Source organism: Corylus avellana, chromosome ca8 (assembly GCF_901000735.1).
Source record: "Corylus avellana chromosome ca8, CavTom2PMs-1.0".
In the NCBI taxonomy this organism is placed as follows: Eukaryota; Viridiplantae; Streptophyta; class Magnoliopsida; order Fagales; family Betulaceae; genus Corylus; species Corylus avellana.
The window spans coordinates 995,271-1,014,827 of record NC_081548.1 but is presented as its reverse complement, the minus strand read 5'-3'; the positions used below and the strand labels follow the sequence as shown (position 1 = coordinate 1,014,827).

The 19,557-nt window shown below is 36.8% G+C and overlaps 2 protein-coding genes across 2 annotated transcripts; one reads left to right on the top strand and one right to left on the bottom strand.

The window, feature by feature from the left end:
* Nucleotides 1–419: 419 nt before the first annotated feature.
* LOC132189464 (uncharacterized) lies at nucleotides 420–3,199 on the top strand. The gene is made up of 4 exons (XM_059604201.1): nucleotides 420–433; nucleotides 1,178–1,490; nucleotides 1,730–2,399; nucleotides 2,508–3,199. Exons 1-4 carry the CDS (start codon nucleotides 420–422, stop codon nucleotides 3,197–3,199), a joined length of 1,689 nt encoding a protein of 562 aa, XP_059460184.1.
* Nucleotides 3,200–3,434: 235 nt separating this feature from the next.
* LOC132190347 (DNA mismatch repair protein MLH1-like) lies at nucleotides 3,435–18,830 on the bottom strand. The gene is given in 17 exon segments (XM_059605314.1): nucleotides 3,435–3,882; nucleotides 4,256–4,307; nucleotides 4,309–4,417; nucleotides 4,819–4,993; nucleotides 5,539–5,700; nucleotides 7,040–7,205; nucleotides 8,405–8,513; nucleotides 8,613–8,707; nucleotides 10,307–10,442; nucleotides 10,581–10,650; nucleotides 12,308–12,406; nucleotides 13,107–13,255; nucleotides 14,281–14,491; nucleotides 15,098–15,232; nucleotides 15,634–15,706; nucleotides 15,918–16,090; nucleotides 18,495–18,830. Coding segments are annotated over 17 exon segments (2,229 nt in total). The 5' UTR covers nucleotides 18,765–18,830; the 3' UTR covers nucleotides 3,435–3,837.
* Nucleotides 18,831–19,557: the final 727 nt, after the last annotated feature.

Here is a 19,557-nt window from a genome sequence, read left to right as displayed (position 1 = left end):
GAGCCGAATTTATACGAGCCGATCCCGAGCTCGCTCGCGAGTGGCTTGCTCTCTTAACATCCCTTTGCCACTCCTGCTAGTTTCAAACATTTTACAGTTTCATCTCAAATTTATATTAATTTTTTTTTTATAAGAAAAACTACATTAATTTTTCCCAATTAAGGTTTCGGAAAATTACAATGCATTCTCCATTGGTTTGAATTAGACAAGTTTGCTTATATTAGAAAATACTCTACATCAATTACCTAAGAGCATGTTTAGAATTGCATTGAGAAATAAAATTTGTCAAAAAATGACCTATATGCATGTATGAAACAACATATCTTTGGCCGCCACCCCCACTTTAGGACCATAGAAGCAAACAGAATATAACAAAGCAATGTTTTTGTTAAAATTTTCAATTACAAGTAGTATCAGCCATGGCAGTGGCAAGGTACTCCACCCAGTGCAGTTGGGTACCGGTGTACCGTAATAGGTGGCTGAGATGCCAACCATTGCAATGGTGAGGTAACCCGGCCACTGCAATGGCTGGGTATCAGGCCACCCATGTCAAGACGCCTCAACACCCCGTGATGATTTGGTGAGAGATGCGATAGAGCAAAAATAATGCACCAGATCTTAGTCCCAATGCTTACCACAGGCTAGAGAGTCTCAGAAGTCAGACCAATTGATTTCTATTTGATACGAAGTAGTGATTGTCGTAAGTGTCATGTGACAGTCGATATTTTAGTGGTTACCGTGATAAGTGTCATATGAATTGCCACGTTAATTTCTTAAAAACTTATAGTAAAAGCTATAATACCCTCAACAACTCTTGAAAAAAAAAAGTCCAAGTGGAGTGCTGCTAGGAATACTATATTTTTATTATAAAATCTCTTACAAACTGACGGGGGCCCTACAAAAAACCAATTTTTTGCTGACACAAGTTTTTTGACGTGTTAGGTGGTCTAACACGTCAGGAAATCCTCCTGACGGGGCATTTTTGACGTGTTTCAGACGTGGCAATTCTAGGTGTCAGGAATGGAAAATTTCTGATGTGTTAGATTTAACATGTCAGAATTTTCTGACGCGTTAGATTAACACGTCAGAATTTTCAACTTCTATTTTGCAAGATGATAAAAGGGAGCCTCGTATTAATCATTTATTCTTTGCAGATGATAACTTGCTATTTTGTAAGGCGGATTACAATCATTGGGAGATTATCCTCTTTGCTCAGCACTTACGAACAAGCTTCGGGGCAACGTTTAAATAGGGAGAAGACTGCTATATTTTTTAGTAGGAACACCCCTATAGATGATAAAAGGAGAATATTGGAAGTAGCAGGAATCCCATCTTCACAGAGATATGATACCTATCTAGGCTTACCGGCCATTGTGAGGAAGTCTAGAATGAGAGCTTTTAATAGTATAAAGGATAGGGTTTGGAAACGCCTTCAAGATTGGAAGCTAAAATTCCTATCCCAAGCAGGAAAGGAGATCCTCTTGAAAGCGGTCATCCAAGCTATACCTACCTATAGTATGAGTGTTTTCATGCTATCAAAGGGCCTCTGTAATGATATCAACTCCCTTATGCAGAAATTTTGGTGGGGTCATCAAGCAAACAATACTCGGATTCATTGGATGAGTTGAGAGAAAATGGGTACCTCGAAAGTACGGGAGGAATGGGGTTCTGAGATCTCCATTGCTTCAATAAAGCCCTACTTGCCAATCAATGTTGGTGGTTGTGGAAGGAGGAAAATAGCCTTATTGCAAGAATTTTGAAGGCGAAGTATTACCCAAATTGCTCCGTCCTAGAAGCACAAGTGGGGAATAAACCTTTTGTGTGGAAAAGTATTCAAAGTACTTCGTCACTTGTAAAAGAGGGTTTAATCTGGAGAATTGGGAATGGGGCTAGTGTGCATATCTGGGGTGACAAATGGCTTCCTACACCTAGTACTTACTGTGTCCAATCTCCCCAAAAAATTCTGGCAGCAGATGCAGTGGTCAGTACTTTAATTGATCCAGATGCCCATTGGTGGAAGCAAACTTTGCTGGAAGAGACTTTTAGCCCAGAGAAAGTTCATGTGATTCAGAGTATTCCAATTAGTTCAAGCAACCAGCCTGACACTCAAATCTGGAGAGGCTCTGCTAAGGGAGAGTTCTCTGTAAGCAGTGCCTACCATATAGCAAAGGAGCGGGAATCACTATATACTGCTGAGAGTTCTAGGAGAGTTGATGGCAGTGATATCTGGAGAAGGATGTGGCAACTGAGTATTCCAAATTCTTGGAAAATTTTCTTTTGGCGGGCATGCCATAACCTACTGCGCACACGGGATAACTTGGTGAGGAGGAAAGAAATCAATTATCCATCATGCCCTTTCTGCGAGAAGGAAGTTGAAACTACCTTCCATGCTCTCTGGGGTTGCATCGCGGAAAGAGACACTTGGGGGGCCAGTGCAAAAAATTTTCAGAAAAGTTATTTTCATACCTCTGATTTTTTCTAAGTTTCTGAGGGCATCTTTCAAAAAGGGGTGGGGAAGGAAAAAGAGATTTTTATTGAAAATGCTAGGCGTCTTTGGTTCAGAAGGAACAAATGGATTCACGAAGGGGTCTTCACACACCCCAATGACCTCGTGCTTGCAGTTGGTACTGCAGTAGATGAAGTCCAGCAGGTTAACATGACAAAGATACCAAAGCATACTCTTCGGGTGGAGGCCCAACAACAATGGAAGAAACCACCGGAGGGGTGGCTTAAAGTAAACTGTGATGCTGCCCTTGATGTGAGGAATGGCCGTATCGGAGTGGGTGTTTTGGTGAGAGACCACGAGGGAAGGGTGATGGCTGCAAGAAGTGTCACGAAGTCTGGATTCCTAGAACCTACTGCAGCTGAGGCCTTGGCCTTGTTTGAAGGTGTTCGGTTATGCAAGGATCTGGGCATTCTCAATTTAATAGTAGAAGGTGGCGCTCAGGTAGTGGTCAATGCCATTCAGGCAAGGGATCCGACATGCAGTAGATTCGGCCAGCTCATTGACAACACAAGGTCCCTTCTAAGGGATTTTCCTAGATGGCAAATCATATATGTGAGTAGGAATGCCAATAACGGGGCCCACAAACTCACAAAGGAGGCCACAAGATTGATCATGGACCGAACTTGGAATTATTCAATTTCGGATTGTATCTGTGATCTTGTTTCAACTAAGTTTTCTGCTCATGTTGTTTGATAATTTCATGAATAAGATTATTACTTCTCAAAAAAAAAAAAAAAAAATGATTAATTTGTGACTGACTTATCAACTATATACTCTTAATAATTTTGCCAATTATTAACTGTCATGTCAATTTATAAAAAAATTATCAAATATCAGTTGCTAGCAATACAACTTATATCCGATCAATCATTTTTTTTTTTTTTTTTTTTTAATTCAAACGAGGTAAAGGGTAAAAGGGAAACAATCAAACTTGAAAGGTGTTCCATAGATGGGAGATGTCTGTGTTCCTCACCAGGGTTGCGTTTGGATTGTATCCTAGTATTTCACAATGGTTAGTAAGTCCACAATTGTAGTTACTAAAAGATATACAAAGCTTACAAAGAAACCCAATACACAGTGGACCATTGGCTATCAAAAAGCATTTACAAGGCAAGCTAAAAGTATAGACTGAATTAGACTATCACTGAGAGCAGTAGCCTCATGAAATAGCCCATGCTTCTCCAAACCCAATACACAGTGGACCACTGGCTATCAAAAAGCATTTACAAGGCAAGCTAAAAGTATAGACTGAATTAGACTATCACTGAGAGCAGTAGCCTCATGAAATAGCCCATGCTTCTCCAACTTTGATCTTACCAGAACTATTCTTGTTAGCATCTTTCAAAGATCTTGTAAAGCTTCTCTAATGAAGCTACCTGTAGAAGGCAAGGGGATATACATCATTTTCCACCCAGACCATCCCATCATTCTTGAACCAAAAAAAAAAAAAAAGAAAGAAGAAAAAGAAGAAGAAGACGCCTATAAATTGAAGGAAGAAATCAAGCACCGAGAAAACACCAAATTATGGGACTTCTTAATGTTTGTCAACTGAGAGGGAAGCTGACAAAGGATGAGGCTTCCCAACCAGCACTCATGCACCTTGATAACTTCCAGCCCAGGTCATAGCTCAAGATGTTTGTTCCTTTTAGTTATTCCCGAGTTTTTTTTTTTCTTTGTTTTTTTTCTACTTATATATTGAGAAACTACAGTAGTAGTCAATAAGATGCTCCTTGATGGAATAAAAATTACCCGGACAAAGGTTCCATTTGAAGCCATAGAAGTAGGTGGCTTGAAAAAGAGTGATGGATGGAAACAAGACGTGCTGGATTGACCATTCACGCTGGGCCCATGCAGTCTCTGCCTCCGAAAGTAGTTCGTGCTCGATCTCATTCTCCATTAGGATGTCATCCCCTGGAAATGCCACAAAGCAGTCTAAGGTTGGAGGCCAAAGGAGAAGAAAAGAAAGGACTAATAACAATGATAAGTTGAAAAAGGAGGGGGGAAGGTTGCACACAAAGCTTTTCAATTTTGACTGGAGTAATGTGTGTGTGGACACTTGAACTGAAAAAATGGACCAAATTATAGCGAGGGAAACATTTCATTTAGTTGCTAAATGTCCGATATTTGTTTTCATCCATGTTTCTGATATGTAAACCATTGATAAAAAAGCTTGATTTTCAGGCATGCAACTCAATCATGACATCATGGTTCCTAGGCAATTCTGGTCAATGGTTTTCAAGGAACAAGAAAAGCCAATATGTGACATAATGGAATATGAGATACCATGAAAGCTCAGCAGCGAACAGCCATACCTATGTCATCAGAGGCTTTTTCTTCATCTTCAAGATTCCTGAGAGGTTTTCTCTTTTTGTAGAACTGCAAACCATCACCTGATGGATTGGGTAACATAGGCGGATGCATAGCATAGAAGTTTCCAAGAGCAGCTGAAACTGATTGGAAGCAATTTTTTTCATCCTCCCAGTCAACCTAAGACAATAATAAATCACAGTTCACAAGAAATATCCAAGGAAAGGAATGCCAGCATTGATATCCAGACTCCTCATGGTTCACCCATCAGTGTTTTCACAATTGAATAAAGAGACACCATGTGATTATGTGAAAGAAATTTCATCTCTCATGATCTAATAAAGGCATACGATATGCGATCTCTTGACATCAGACTTGGATACAATGGAAGTAAACCCCCATTTGTTCATAGCCACATATTATAATCTATCTCACCAAGATGCATTCCAGCCCCAAATGATCACCAGTATAGAACACAAGGAAAAATATTTTAAATATTGATAAAGTATAAAAGTAGCATAGACGTGTGGCCGTATGCATCTGTGTGAGTGTACATGTGTGTTGATACATGTTTCCAAGTATGTGAGTACTGAGGGAACATTCTTTTCAGAGCAGAAACTGACAATGTCTTTCAGATCAATAATCATCATCCAAACAATCAAGATTGTACAGAAGGGAAAGAAATAAGCATAGAAGAACAAGTTATTACAAACTTTGGAACCTACATCATTGCCCAAACAAAGGACGAATTCCGGGAGGCGATCAATGTCAGGAGTGTACTGATCAAGTACCACTGGAAGTCTAGACAAATTCCCATGTTTATCAATATGAATGCAGAAATACTCCTCTAACATTTCCATGTTTTGCTTGAGCAACTCGGTATTCATCTGGAGAAGCATCAAAAAACAATGTTCGCTAAAAAATTAATCAAATGTGGGTTATGAAACGAGAAATGTGCTTCTAGAAATCCTTTACAAATCTATGCTAAAAATATTCTACTCACATTCATGATGGATAATGAGAATCATCAGAGTCGAAACTACAAACAAAGAAACTAACTGATATAGGAATATTGTAAACCTCATTATTTATTTAGGAAAACAAAAATATCATAGGGTTAGATAGCACTAGGACTGGTAATAAACACAATACTCACACGGTTAAAGTAGGGAAAAGAAGCTAAAAGTGGAGAGAGAAAGAAGCTGCTAGGAAGAGAGAAGGCAAGGGAAGGGAAAGGGGGAAGAAAAAAAAACTAAGAGAACAGGAAGAGAGAAGAAAAGGAGGAGAGAAGAATCAATTATTCAGTTTTTTTTATTCCATCAGTCTGCCTCAATCGGAGTTAAGCATGCTTAAATAGACTCACGACTAAACCCTAATACAACGCCATTTATTGACTTGCCTAACATAATCTAGGGCAACACTCATTTATTGAATTACAAAAACACTCTTTACTCTTAATAAATAAATAAAATATACAATTAAATACTAATAACCTAGAACCTAAATAAAATTAGGTGGACCGATATTTCATGCTTCGTCTCTTGCATCACTCAAACTCTATTATAATGTCTCAAAGTATTTCAAAAGAAACTCGAGATGTCAAGAAATCAAATTAAATCATTTAAGGTCGATTATTGAAGTACAAGGAGAAGAGTATTCTGTAAACTGAAAGGATTACTCCTTCCTTTTGCTTATGTTTACTCAATCTGGAAGAGAGCTTACAACCTCCAAATATTCTTACTCTATGATTAAGTAATACTCAATAGACACTGTAGACCTTATATATGCATACCCAAAGTTGTGAATACTAAGATTTAATGCTGCTGTATAATGTGCGTGTCTGTAGATGAACACTTGGAATATGAACATGCATTGACCCCTTTCAGCCGTCTCGTGTTACCAAAAACAGCTTAAAATAACAGCAGAAATCAGAAAGAAAAAGAAAATTCTTATGCCGACTGATGCAACACCTTCATATACATTTAAACAAAAAAAAAAAAAAAAGGTAATAAGAAAATTCAGTTGGAAAAGAAAAATCCTCGTGTACAAGGCAGTTTACAAAATGTTCACCTAAAAATTACTACGTAAGTTTAAAATCCAATAAAATCTACAAAAGAAGGAAAAGGAATTCCATTAAAAGCAAGTATCTACACTGTAATTTAAAAAGAGAAACATATAATGAACATAAGATATATGAGATCAATCCAAAGGAAGAGCCTAACTTACTTCTGTAATTTTTTCTATTTGGTCATTATTCTCATGGCCTTCTGGATCTAAATTTTCTTCTTTCAATGCCAACATAAGCAACTCAGACAGTGGAGCCGGCTCACTTAATTGTATAGCATTAAAATGGGAAAACCGGCGCAGAACTTGCTGGTACATGAGCTCTTTGCTGTGAGTTCATTAAAACAGAAAAACAGACAATCAAGTAGTCATATAACAGGTCAAAAATTCAGGGAGGCATGAGAATCATATATCTAGCACCTACTAAATCCAAGACCAATGAACCATATTGAAAAGAAATAGTAATAATAATAAACAATAAAATAAATGCAAGAGTTGATTCTCCAGAATCACTTACTTCAAAAAATAGCTTTTTGAAGAAGAGTATCATGATGAATAAAGTGTATTATAAACATACATTAAAACTAAAGCTCTGGACCCATGTAAATCAAAAAGACTTTTGGTCCCAAAAGTATGTTCGTGGTAGTTTAGTTTAATAGGTCCTTCAATTAGCTCCTACGGGAGTCTTACATTTTTTAATGACTACATTTAAACTAGTAAAAATATTAAAATGTGGTAGCCACGTACTGATATGGGTAGTTTTGTCATTTTGGGTTCTTCTAATTAACAGCTCAGAATTAGGATTCTTATAATTAGGTTTTCTAAGACCTATTTTTCATTAAACACGAAATAAGAATTGGCAACTTTCACATCTTTATTTGGAATTGAGATTGCTAAGATCTCTGACTTTCTTTTATTTTTGTTGTTTTTGCTCATAGTTCTTTTTTCTATCAGATGTTCCAGCAAATGCCCACATGCTCACCATTAAAATAGGACTAACATGATTTTGACAAATCTAGAGGGATGCAACCTAAGCAGACGGGAAGTATATAGGAGAAACCCCCTATTAGGGCAAAAAAGAACAAAAGTCCTCTCACCAATCTTAAAACTAATTACAGCAAACCATAACCCTAACCACAATCGCGGCACCTGCATGCCATAGTTTTGATGTGCTACCACTAAAAGCTGCTTTACAAAGTATTCCTTTTTTTTTTTTTTTAGTAGGGGCTTGGCAAAGAGGAGAGATTAGGAAAAAAAGGAATTAAACCGGAGAAAGGAGGGGGAAAAAGAAAAAGATGAAGGCACTTTTAAAAGCCCACTATCTTGTAGCTCATCAACTGGAGTTGTATTCAAACTTTGAAGCTTTGTTCAATGAAAATTAAACCTTCATAATTGAAAAATTAATTTAAAAAATTACAATGCTGGATCTCGGTAAGAAATCTATCATGCTTCATATGTATATATGGTTTCCTGGATAGTTAACCTTTAGATTATGTGGAATTTCAAGAAAAATACAAGAGTTATTACCTCAAGTTCACCACATTTGCAAGATAGAGATGAGTGTCATGCTGAAGCAATGCAAAGACGTCATCTGCCATTCCAATATATGTGCAGTGTCTTACAACATCCAGCAGGCCTGTAAAAACATATCTCAGTATGAACCAGCAGCTAGATCTACCTGACTCAAGGAAAAGCTCGTCTGTCTAACAGTCAAAAAAATGTGTAAAAATCTCACCAGAATGATAATTGCAATCGATTTCTTCAATAAGCTCCTGAACGCTTGTAATATCTGCAGTCTCCTTCGGGTTCCTTCTTTGTCTAACAGAGGACCTACAATTGGAATTTTTATTTTCCTCAATGAGAATGTAAGTTACCAACCATGCACTTACAGCATATTAACATTATTTTAAAGAAAATGTCAAGAGAAAAATAAATACGGTAAGACACTCCAACCTCCCATGAATTTTATTGAAAATACATGGATCTCCCTCGCGGGGGCACAACCTGTGTACATTATTATACTTAGGGGCACCTTTACACTTTTAATGATAGTTGTCGATTACTTATTTAAAAAAATCATTATTTGTCTGATTAAATAGTACTGCATTATTACTATACTTTTTTATTATAAGTAAATCAATCTCATTAAATAGCACAGAGGGGCGCAACCCAGGTACATAGTGAGTATATAAGAGAGATCTCCTATAATAGAGGGGGGAAAAAAAATAAAAAGAACATAAGTCTAAATTTCTTGTAAAACTAGGAAAGTGAGGACTAATATACGCCATCATCCATGCATAAAGGGACTTGAACATAACAAATTTTAGTTCTACCATCAAAAACTCGGAATCTTCAAAGTGCCTCGCATTACGCTCTCTCCAAATGCACCTCATTAAGCATTGCGGGGAGTCATCCTCTGAGCTTCTAAAATGTTACGCCTTCCCACCTAACCTCTCCAGTTAGCCTGTTACTCTGTTATCTTCCTAGGCATAACTCACTCTACACCAAAAAGACAAAACATTGAAACCCATAATTCTCTTGCCACCTCACAAGAAAGAAGAAGATGATCTATGGACTTTCTACTCCTCTTGCACATACAATACCAGTCTACCACTATAAAGCTCCTCTTCCTCAAATTATTCAAAGTTAAGATCCTTCCTAAAGCCGATGTCCAAACAAAGAATGCCACTCTCAAAGGAACTTTACCTCACCAAATACTCTTCCAATAAAATAGGGAGCCAACATGAAGGGATAGTGCATGATAAAAGGATCTTACTTCAAACTTGAAAGAAGGAGATGAAGCTTCTTCCGTTGGGATAAGTCATGGGTGTTGTGTTAAACACCTCTTTTTTGTGACATGGCAACTTCAGCTTCTTATTTTTTATGAGCTAGCTATGAGTTTTTTAACAATGTGATGAGCCGGTTATTTTGGCTTATGTGGTAGTAAAGTGACATGGCAATGACAGCTTGTGCATTATCGTGTCAAAGGGGTGAGACATGGTAGATGAAAAAGTAAAAAAGTTGGATAGAAATCAGACAAACGGATTGTTGAAGCACATCGCGTGTTATTCACAACAACACATGTCAAACACAATTCTACTTCTTTAAGAGACTTTGATAAGAGTCTTAAGATATAGAGTTCTTAGATGTATAGTTATCTGGAGTTCTATTGTAAACAAGCTAGTATAGTGCTCTTAAGTTGAGTTGTAAATCAAACTACATATGTAACCTCTATATATATCAATAGATGCACACAAGAGAACATACGGTTGAAACCTATTACAATGTATTTGTAGTGCTCTCATAGGGATCTATTTGAAATTGAGACAAAACCTAAGAACCTGATTACTGAAATTGGAAACCTAGGGACTAAAATTGATTTTTCCCTTAATGTAAAGCAAAAGCTTACAAACCAAAAATGGATCCTACCTCACAGCATCCAAACTAGGATTCTTTTCAAGTGGTCCACGAGGCTTAGGTTGCAAGTAGGCATGTAACCTTCCAGCAGGATCAGATGAATCTGTTCTAACCATTTTATGCACCGGAACTTTTTGTGATTTTGATCCTATCAATTACATTATGAGGCACTTCAAAAATGAGGGAACTCCCAAAATGTGAGCAACTATGAGTAATAGAATATACTAGGAATATGAAGGCAACTAAGGACAAGCAACACAATCAAAAGGAGAACACTTCACCATACCAGATTGTGAGGGGCTGAAAGTAGAATCCTTATCCAGAGCCATTTTATCATATGGAGATGGTTCTACTTTCTGCCACACCATGAGACAAAAGATGCCAAAGAATACAAGTTATCAAGCTACAAATATGGTGAAATTGAAAGCACCACGTGCTTAGTCAAACTAAATGATTTTGGAATACAAATCAGGTGATTAAATTCATCATATCCTATTAGCTTAGAATTTTGGGAAAAGTGACAATCTGTCATGATATTAGACCAGGTGATCTTAAGTGCAAACCTGTCTCCACTCTCCCATTTAAAGTTCAAAATAATACACCCTACTCATTAAAAGTTTGGGGTTTGTTGCGTAAGGGGTTGTTAGAATCTTGACTAAATAATTAAAGTCACTGTCTCCATCAACTTAGGCTTTTTGGACCAATGGCAATTTATCAATGAAAAATCAAAGGACACATGCAGGTTAGATCAAAGTGTCTTCCACAGAAAAGTCCAGGGAGCATACAAACAGATTGGTTTAGTGCATACACTACAACTCTCAAATTCTAGTGGCAGCTCCGTTATTTGGATCATTCATATGGAAAATGAGATTTTGTCAAGCCTGATTCTCATGACATTAAATGCAATCAACCTTATATTACTCAAATGGGCAACTATTGGCTTTGGTAACAGCTACATGTTTTCATGATCAAATGAAACATTAGGGTTACCAGTCTAACTAAGGTGAGATAGGAGCATCCTTTGTTGACGAAAATGGTGTCCCAGGTACAAGAAGCACAGGACCTCATCACTTTCTAGACAAGGTTTTGGGATATAATCTTTCTTCATTAGAAGTTTTGGAGTTTCAGGTGGTTTTGCACAGTTTTTTAACACTATTATTTAAGTGGCTCTAAATGATCCAAAGAAGTACGAACAGCTTCTTTCCATTTGTGAAAGGATTAATTTCTCTTAACTATTTAATCAAGTTCCTTTAAGGATTTAAAATGTGGAATGGTTAGGGTAGAAGTGCCAAACTAAATTATGTAATATAATCACTATAAGACAACCATTGTAAATGTTTCAAAATGATTCTAGAATCTGATTGAATCGACAGAAGAGATCTTGGCAGAATTGAAACATCAGAAATTGAGCACAATTTATCAAAAGAAATGGACTGCTTATTTGTGCTATACTACTAATACTTGTATTCGCTACGCTATTCTGCCCTAGCCCGACTGAGGGAGAATTATGGGGCATGTGTGTATATACATACATATATAATGCTGATTCAAGCAAGCATACTATGCTTAATTACCTCACCATTAAATTAAAAATTAATAAAGAGCAAATATAAACCTGGTTAATTGAAAATTACATCATTAGAACCCACCCACAAAAGAGAAAAAATAAAAAATAAAAAAATAACAAAGACATGCCCGACATAGAAAAGGAACCTTTGCTATTGCCAGATTTCAAAAAATATCTCCCAAAATACCTCAAAAAAAAAAAAACGTTTACCATGCAGCAATTTAAGGATGAAATTTCAACCAAACCTCAGCAAGAGAAGTTTGAGTATTTTTATATTTTACAAAAAGAATAAGCTCACTGAAATTCTATTTTAAGTCTTTTCGAGGTGGGCATAGGAGGCAACAATCTACAATATATACATGGTTCAAAGAAGCAGATATTTTTCTTATCAAATACTTTTAAGGCATCTAGTTTGGAGTTTGGTGACCAAGTTTGCTGGGAAGTACCTGTTCCTGAAATGTCCGTGCCTCATTGGAGTTTCTCAATTTTGATTCAACCACTGACTGTATCTTCTCAATAATAACTTCCTGATTTAAAAGGCTTACCTGCATATCAACACATAGAATCCATCAATATAGAATTCTAACAATGTTGACAAAGACTAATATTCTCCACTGATTTTTTCTGTAAGGAACCAAAAAAAAAAAAAGGGAGCAAGAACAACTGAAGATGTTCTGCTTTTTCACTTCATAAATCAGAAGGCACTCTTGCCTGTTTCGATAAATGGCATACATAGTGAAATTGAGGCAGATGGACCAACACCAAGTAGAATGTCTACGTGTATACAAAATGACTGAGAAATCTGACCAAGTATGAAGTATACAGAATGGCGCATCCCAAATACTGCTATGCTTCCACTGCATCTCCTACTGTTTTATTTTTATTTTTCGATAAGTAAGGTTTTTTGACCCCAAGGGGAGGGAGAAGGGGAGATTCGAATTAATGACCAACCACATGATTCTAAAAATATAAATAACAGAAAAGAAAAGAAAAAATGATTTCTTAAGTGTACTACCGTTACAACATGGGTGTATTTCATCTCTGTTTTAAAACATACAACTTTCCAGCCTCAACCCTTAAGAGAAATTGCTGGTGCGGTTTTTTTTTTTCTTTTTTAATTTTATTTCCTTTCTTCTCCCCCTAGGAAAAGTCATGACCTTCTTTCAGTTCTAGGTTTATATCTATCAGGAAATAAAATAAAATAACTAAAATAACAAAGACATAAAAACTCCTGGAAACATGTACCTCTCTCTTTGTTGGGTGAACATTGACATCAACATGTTCGGGTGGCAATACAACAGATATATATACGAAGGGTTTTGATGCTTTGGGCAAGGTTGCAGCATAAACAATTTCAATAGCTCTCTTCAAAGCAGTGCATTCTACCAATCTATCTGAATAAAGAGGGGAGAGTGAAAAAGAAAAAAGAGTAAGTGAGAGTTCTTATATAATTTCTATACTCTGCCAATACTAAAGTATACTGAAAAACTAAAAAAAAAAAAAAACAGAGTTTTGGAACTCTTAATAGGAGATTGAATAAATACAAAATAACATGGTCCCCAGTCAATTTTCTCACGCATATGAGAGAGAGAGAGACAGAGACAGAACAATATCTTGATCTTTCAAACTTTGTCATCAATAAAAGCATATTTCATTTGCAGATACTTATTCTTTGCTGTTCCAAAGGGAATCATATTAAGAAAATAAGAGTGCTAAAAGATTGAGCAAACAGAAGCAGGAATACTAGGGAAAAAATGGCACCACTAGGAGACTGATTAAGCAATAACACAACCATTAAAAGAGCTAAAAGTGAAAAACAAATTAGCTAACTAAATAGCTCATCTGAGAGAGTATATGTAACATATCTCAACTATAAAGGAAAGGGCTGACACCGAATTTCAACACCCCCCCCACCCCCCATTTTTGCCTATATCTCATTGAGAATGTAACAAATAAAATAAAAAGTAATATGATATGGAGAGCACATATATGTCACATCCTTCAAAATAAAATAAACAAAAGAGGAAGATCTTTGCTAAAATTGTTATTAGTACAAGAAAAAATGGGCAGAAAGAAGATAGAAGGAAGAAGGTAGGGGTGCAAAAAGCAATCAACCTACCACTTGACTTGACCATCCATTTGTTGCTTCTAACAACTTAATGTGTAGTAGCAACAGAAGATAACAACAATTAACTATAAAATCATAATAAATCCCACTCAATATTACATTTAAATGACACTCACATACCAATATTGATAGTTAACAGACGCTCCATTAAAGGCAAAGACACAAGAGTTTGTTCTAAAACACTGCTTTCAAATGCTAGAGAACTAAAGCATAGCTGAGAGAGTTGTAATGTAAATTCTAATGGAGCATAGAAGTACATTACAATTATTAGTATGACATTATAATACATACCATTGATAAAAAGTACCATTGTTATCTTCTTTGCAACATAATTTGAATCTGAGATGAAACCATCCATCTTGAAAACTGAACTAGATGGATTATTGTCTGAATTTTCTATTTTTATAAGAGATCGAGCAACTGACACCCCATAAACTGATCGAATAGCATCAAGCCTTGATGATGTAGCAACTGTGTGGACATCTGCTCTGGAAGCTCCATGCTGATTAAATAAAGGTTGAAAAGCCTTAGTATGCTGTAAAGAAATTTTCCTATCATGCAATAATTGAGCTTAAAACACTGATACATACATGGTATTAAAATCTCGATTCAGATTTTAAGATCTGACAATTCTTTGACTTTTAGAAACCAGAATGATCTAAATACAATTTAAAATCGTTTACAATTGAGATCCATTAGGATCCCAAACAAGATGGAGTGATCCAGCACAATCGCAATCCAAACTGCAATTTTATGTTCCATAAAACAACTAAAATTGGTAACATTTTCCTTTTGGGCTTCGTTGCACGGGACCGGGGTTTACTCTGCAGGGGTGGGTCCGAAGGGCCCTTCCTTGGAGAGGTTTCCCGACATCAAAAAAAAAAAAAAAAACATTTTCCTTTTGGGCTTATGGCTAATAAGTGGGTCAAAAGCCCAAAGAAGATACTTGAATCAAATATTCTTTATTAAAACCTACACCATTAGTACTTATTTGATAGCTTGCGAGATTGGTGATCCTTGATTCAATCCCAAAGGCCTCTAATCCCAGGTACGACCTTGATTTTAACAACCTTACATAAAGACAAGTCTCACTTGTCAAGCAACCAACCTTTCGGCATGAGAATCCCACATGTATGTGATGAACAGCAAACCGGCTTAGCAAGTCTACAATCTTTGAATAATCATCAGCAGAATTTTGAAGTGTCTTCCTCCGAGCAATCATGTTATAGAATAGATTCTCAACCTGATAATATAGGCAACAATTTAAATTATTTAGGAAGAGAAAAAAAAAACAATGGAATTGCTAGTTCAGTGCATAAGCACAGTGGAAAAACTACAAGTAATTTTGAAAATTTCAATTAGTGCTGGCTTTACCAGTAGCAAATGAAGTCCAATTTCATCTGAGGTTATTCAATAATTGTCAATATAACATAAGTATCTTAAAATGATCATGATAGTTCAGTTAATACCCAAAATAATGAATAATAGTCTGTATAACATGAAGTTTTCACAAGTAATTTCTAGAATGACAATTTTTTTTCTCTAACTTTATTCCCTTTCACACTAACTTTTCAACTTTAAATTACTTGAACTCAAAATAAAAAGGAGGACAAGGCAACCTCCAGCAAAATGTCTGTTTCATACCATTATCTGAGTTCCTTTTACGGCAGCGCACGCTTTCGGTTCATGCTCCATGACACCATCTCTATAAGATACTCTGAACAATAAACTCAAAGAAGTAAATTAAAAATAAATCACACTCCATCCAGTTGTTAACAATCGTAGAAAAGAAAAGAAGCTTAAATTTGAATCATAATTCTCTCATTACTCATCACCCAAATTTCTCATTTAACATAAAACATAAGATTCACAACGCTTATTTCCTTTCATTTTTCCTTTAACATCAAACAAGTAGCACACATTCTCACCTGTAACCATGCAACTGCCCTTTGGTGATGGTTGTGACCGTAACATGACCAACGTAGGTCATGCTTGCCAAAGCCTCTCCTCTGAACCCCATTGACTTTATCGATTGTAAATCCTCAAAAGTTGACAGCTTTGACGTCGTGTGCCTTTCGCATAGGATTGGCAAGTCATCGTACTACACAGTTAACAGCAAAGACAATGGCCACGTTATTATTAGGTGAAGCACAGACACAGTCCCTTTCTATTTGGTTCACCAGAAAATTAAGCTAAAACAAATGCAAAGTGCTTCAAAGGGCAGAGAATCGAGGAAAGAGAATGAAAATAAATTTTATCATCAACCTGAGCCTAAATTTTATCATCAAGCTGTTAAGAATCCACTTTGGTGTGAGGCTATGAAAGCTGAGATTAAGGCTTTGGAGGAAAATAAAACTTGGGTAGTCACTGATTTGCCTTCTAATAAACATCCCATTGGTTGCAAATGGGTTTATAAAGTGAAGTACAAATCTGATGGAAGCATTGAAAGATACAAGGCTAGGTTGGTAGCCAAAGGGTATACTCAATGTGAAGGGTTGGATTTTCATGAGACCTTTTCACCTGTTGCTAAGATGACTACGGTTAGATGTTTTCTGGCACTTGCTGCAGCAAAGGATTGGGTTTTACATCAATTAGATGTCAACAATGCATTTTTGCATGGGGATTTAGATGAAGAAGTGTACATGTCTATGCCTCCTGGTTTTGGCACTAAGGGGGAGACAAAGGTTTGTAGATTAACTAAATCCTTGTATGGATTGAAGCAGGCCTCTAGACAATGGTTTTCAAAATTTTCCACTGCATTGATTCAGCTTGGTTTTACACAGTCCAAGGCAGATTACTCCCTATTCACTCAACTCAAAGGATCTTCCTTTATTGCTTTGTTAGTTTATGTTGATGATGTAGCTATTGCAAGCAATGATCCACAGGCAGTGTCCTCTTTCATCTCTCTTTTGAATGAGAGATTTAAGTTGAAGGATTTAGGGCTTTTAAAATACTTTCTCGGTCTTGAAATAGCTAGGTCTATAGAAGGACTTTCTCTTTGTCAACGAAAGTATGCTCTTGAAATCCTAGAGGATTCAGGTTTATTGGCTGCTAAACCTGTTAAATTTCCTATGGAACAAAATTTGAAACTCTCAAAGGATGAAGGTGATCTCCTTTCAGATTCCACAAGCTACAGAAGGTTAGTTGGCAGGCTACTTTATTTGACAATTACAAGACCAGACTTAGCTTTCTCAGTTCAGATATTGAGTCAGTTTATGGACAAACCACGGCAACCTCATCTAGATGCTGCTCATCGAGTCCTGAGATACTTGAAAAATTCTCCTGCTCAAGGCCTTCTTTTCTCTGCCAAATCAGATTTTCATCTTAAGGCTTTTTCAGATTCAGATTGGGCAGGTTGTTTAGATACTAGAAGGTCTATCACTGGTTTTTGTGTGTTTCTTGGTGATTCACTTGTGTCTTGGAAGTCTAAGAAACAGCACACAGTGTCAAGATCATCTGCTGAGGCAGAATATTGAGCTCTTGCTTCCACATGTTGTGAGTTGATGTGGCTGACTTCTCTTCTCAAGGATTTCAGAATTCCTCATCCACAGGCTGCTCTTTTGTTTTGTGACAGCCAATCAGCTCTTCATATTGCTGCAAATCCGGTTTATCATGAAAGGACCAAGCACATCGAAATTGATTGTCATCTCATTCGTGAGCAAATACAACTTGGACTCATTCGCACTCTTCATGTTAATTCCCATAATCAACTAGCTGATATCTTTACTAAAAGCCTTGGTTTCAAGGACTTTTACAGATTGCTGTCCAAGATGTTTGTAAAGGATATTTATCATCCTTCACATCCATCTTGAGGGGGAGTTTTAACACGTGTATAAACTAAATAAACTAGCTTTTCTGTTGAGTAAGTTAGTTAGTTTTTAAGTTCAAGTTGTTAAACTGTTTTCACAATTTCAGTTGCTTCATTGGTAGCTTGTATATAAGCTTTCTTGCTTCTGCTTGTAATTCATGCGAGTTTATTATGATAATGAAGAACTTCTCTTCTTCTCTGCTCCATCTACTTGCTTCTTCTTTCTTCTTCTCCTTCTGTTCTTCTTCCACATACAACATGCTCTGTTTTCCTCTTGATTCTATTCATTCTTGAATAGTTTGACATTGAAGAAAAAGACAAGTCACTTTGTTTCTGTTCAGTTCTCGAGAAACGAAATTAAGGGCGAAACGGAATCAATTTTTTATTTTTTTTAAAAAATAAACTTTGAAAACGAACAAAGAAAGCTGCATTTCAGGCACAATGGGTTTTTCTAAAAGCTCTGTTTGGTTGCCGAGAAAATTGAATTAAAGATGAAAAGAAATCGAAAGCCTCGACTAAAAGCACCGCAAACTAACAACACGATAACAAAGAGAAATTCTTTCAATTTCCTTTTCTTCCAGTATCTCAGCAGCCAAACAGAGCATATATCGATTTCTTCCCTCATTATCCCAAGACACAAACGAACAAAAAAAAAACAAGAAGTAAGAAGATTGAGAAGACTGAGTAAAGAACTGACTCGTATGCCGTGGCCGTCGTCAGAGACTTGAATGAGTTTAAGGCCGCCGTCCTTGACGACGACGCTTATGGAGGTGGAATGGGCGTCGATGCTGTTCTCCACCAGCTCCTTGACGGCGGATACTGGCCGTTGGATCACCTCCCCGGCCGCGATGCGGTTGACCACTGACTCGTCCAGGCGGTGGATTCTGGGAGGCTCTTTTGGCCGTGGCTCTTCCTCGTTTTCCATCGCGAGAGGCTCAGCGTCGCAATCGCCACAATGGGTTTCCATGGTTCAGACTCGAGAGACAGAGAGTGAAACACAATGGAGAGTTTTGCTGAGTTCCTTTCTTTTAGAAGGAAAACCCGCGCCAAGTATATATATATATATATATATGTATATATATACATATCTTTCCTCAGTAGTCAAGTGAGTGATTTCTTTTGAATTTTTTAATTTTATTCATCACATTTTTAAAACTGATTTCATATTTTTTTTAGTGTTTAATTCTAAAAGTTAACAATCAAATCAGGTTTCATTTTCATCCTCATGCCATCTTCTTTGGGGTAAAATTTAGGTATTTCTTGTAATTTTACACTAATATAAACTTTTTCTCCGGTCGAATTTAGTTACATTACACTTTATTAATTTTTGTAATAATCAATACATTCACAATTATAAAGGCGTTTTAGAAAATTTGATTACATAACGTATTACACCATATTAAATAGTGAAGATAGGAATGGGAATCATAGCTAGAGATTATGGAGGAGCTGTAGTAGCAATGAGATGTGGGTCTCGTCTTCACATCTCTGATCCAGCAATGGCGGAAGCATTGGCGGCAAGAGAAGCTGTCGAGTTGGGCAGGACTCTGGGAAGGCGAAATATCATTTTGGAGGGGGATGCTCTTGAAGTGGTGAATGCTCTTCTAAAAGATGATGTTTGTATGGGGAACAAGGACAGATCATCAATGATGCAAAGTCTCTGATGAATTGCGGAATTCAATGGAAAATTCAACATGTACGTCGAGAAGGTAATGGAGCTGCACATATCCTCGCCAAGGTGGGGTTACAACATGAAGAAT

What these genes read in the sequence shown, in the direction of transcription:
- LOC132189464 (XM_059604201.1), top strand. An exon ending in AGGAGATCCTCTTGAAAGCG is followed by an intron (nt 1,491 to 1,729) that starts GTCATCCAAGCT and finishes TGGTTGTGGAAG; the next exon opens with GAGGAAAATAGCCTTATTGC. An exon ending in TACCTTCCATGCTCTCTGGG is followed by an intron (nt 2,400 to 2,507) that starts GTTGCATCGCGG and finishes TCTTTCAAAAAG; the next exon opens with GGGTGGGGAAGGAAAAAGAG.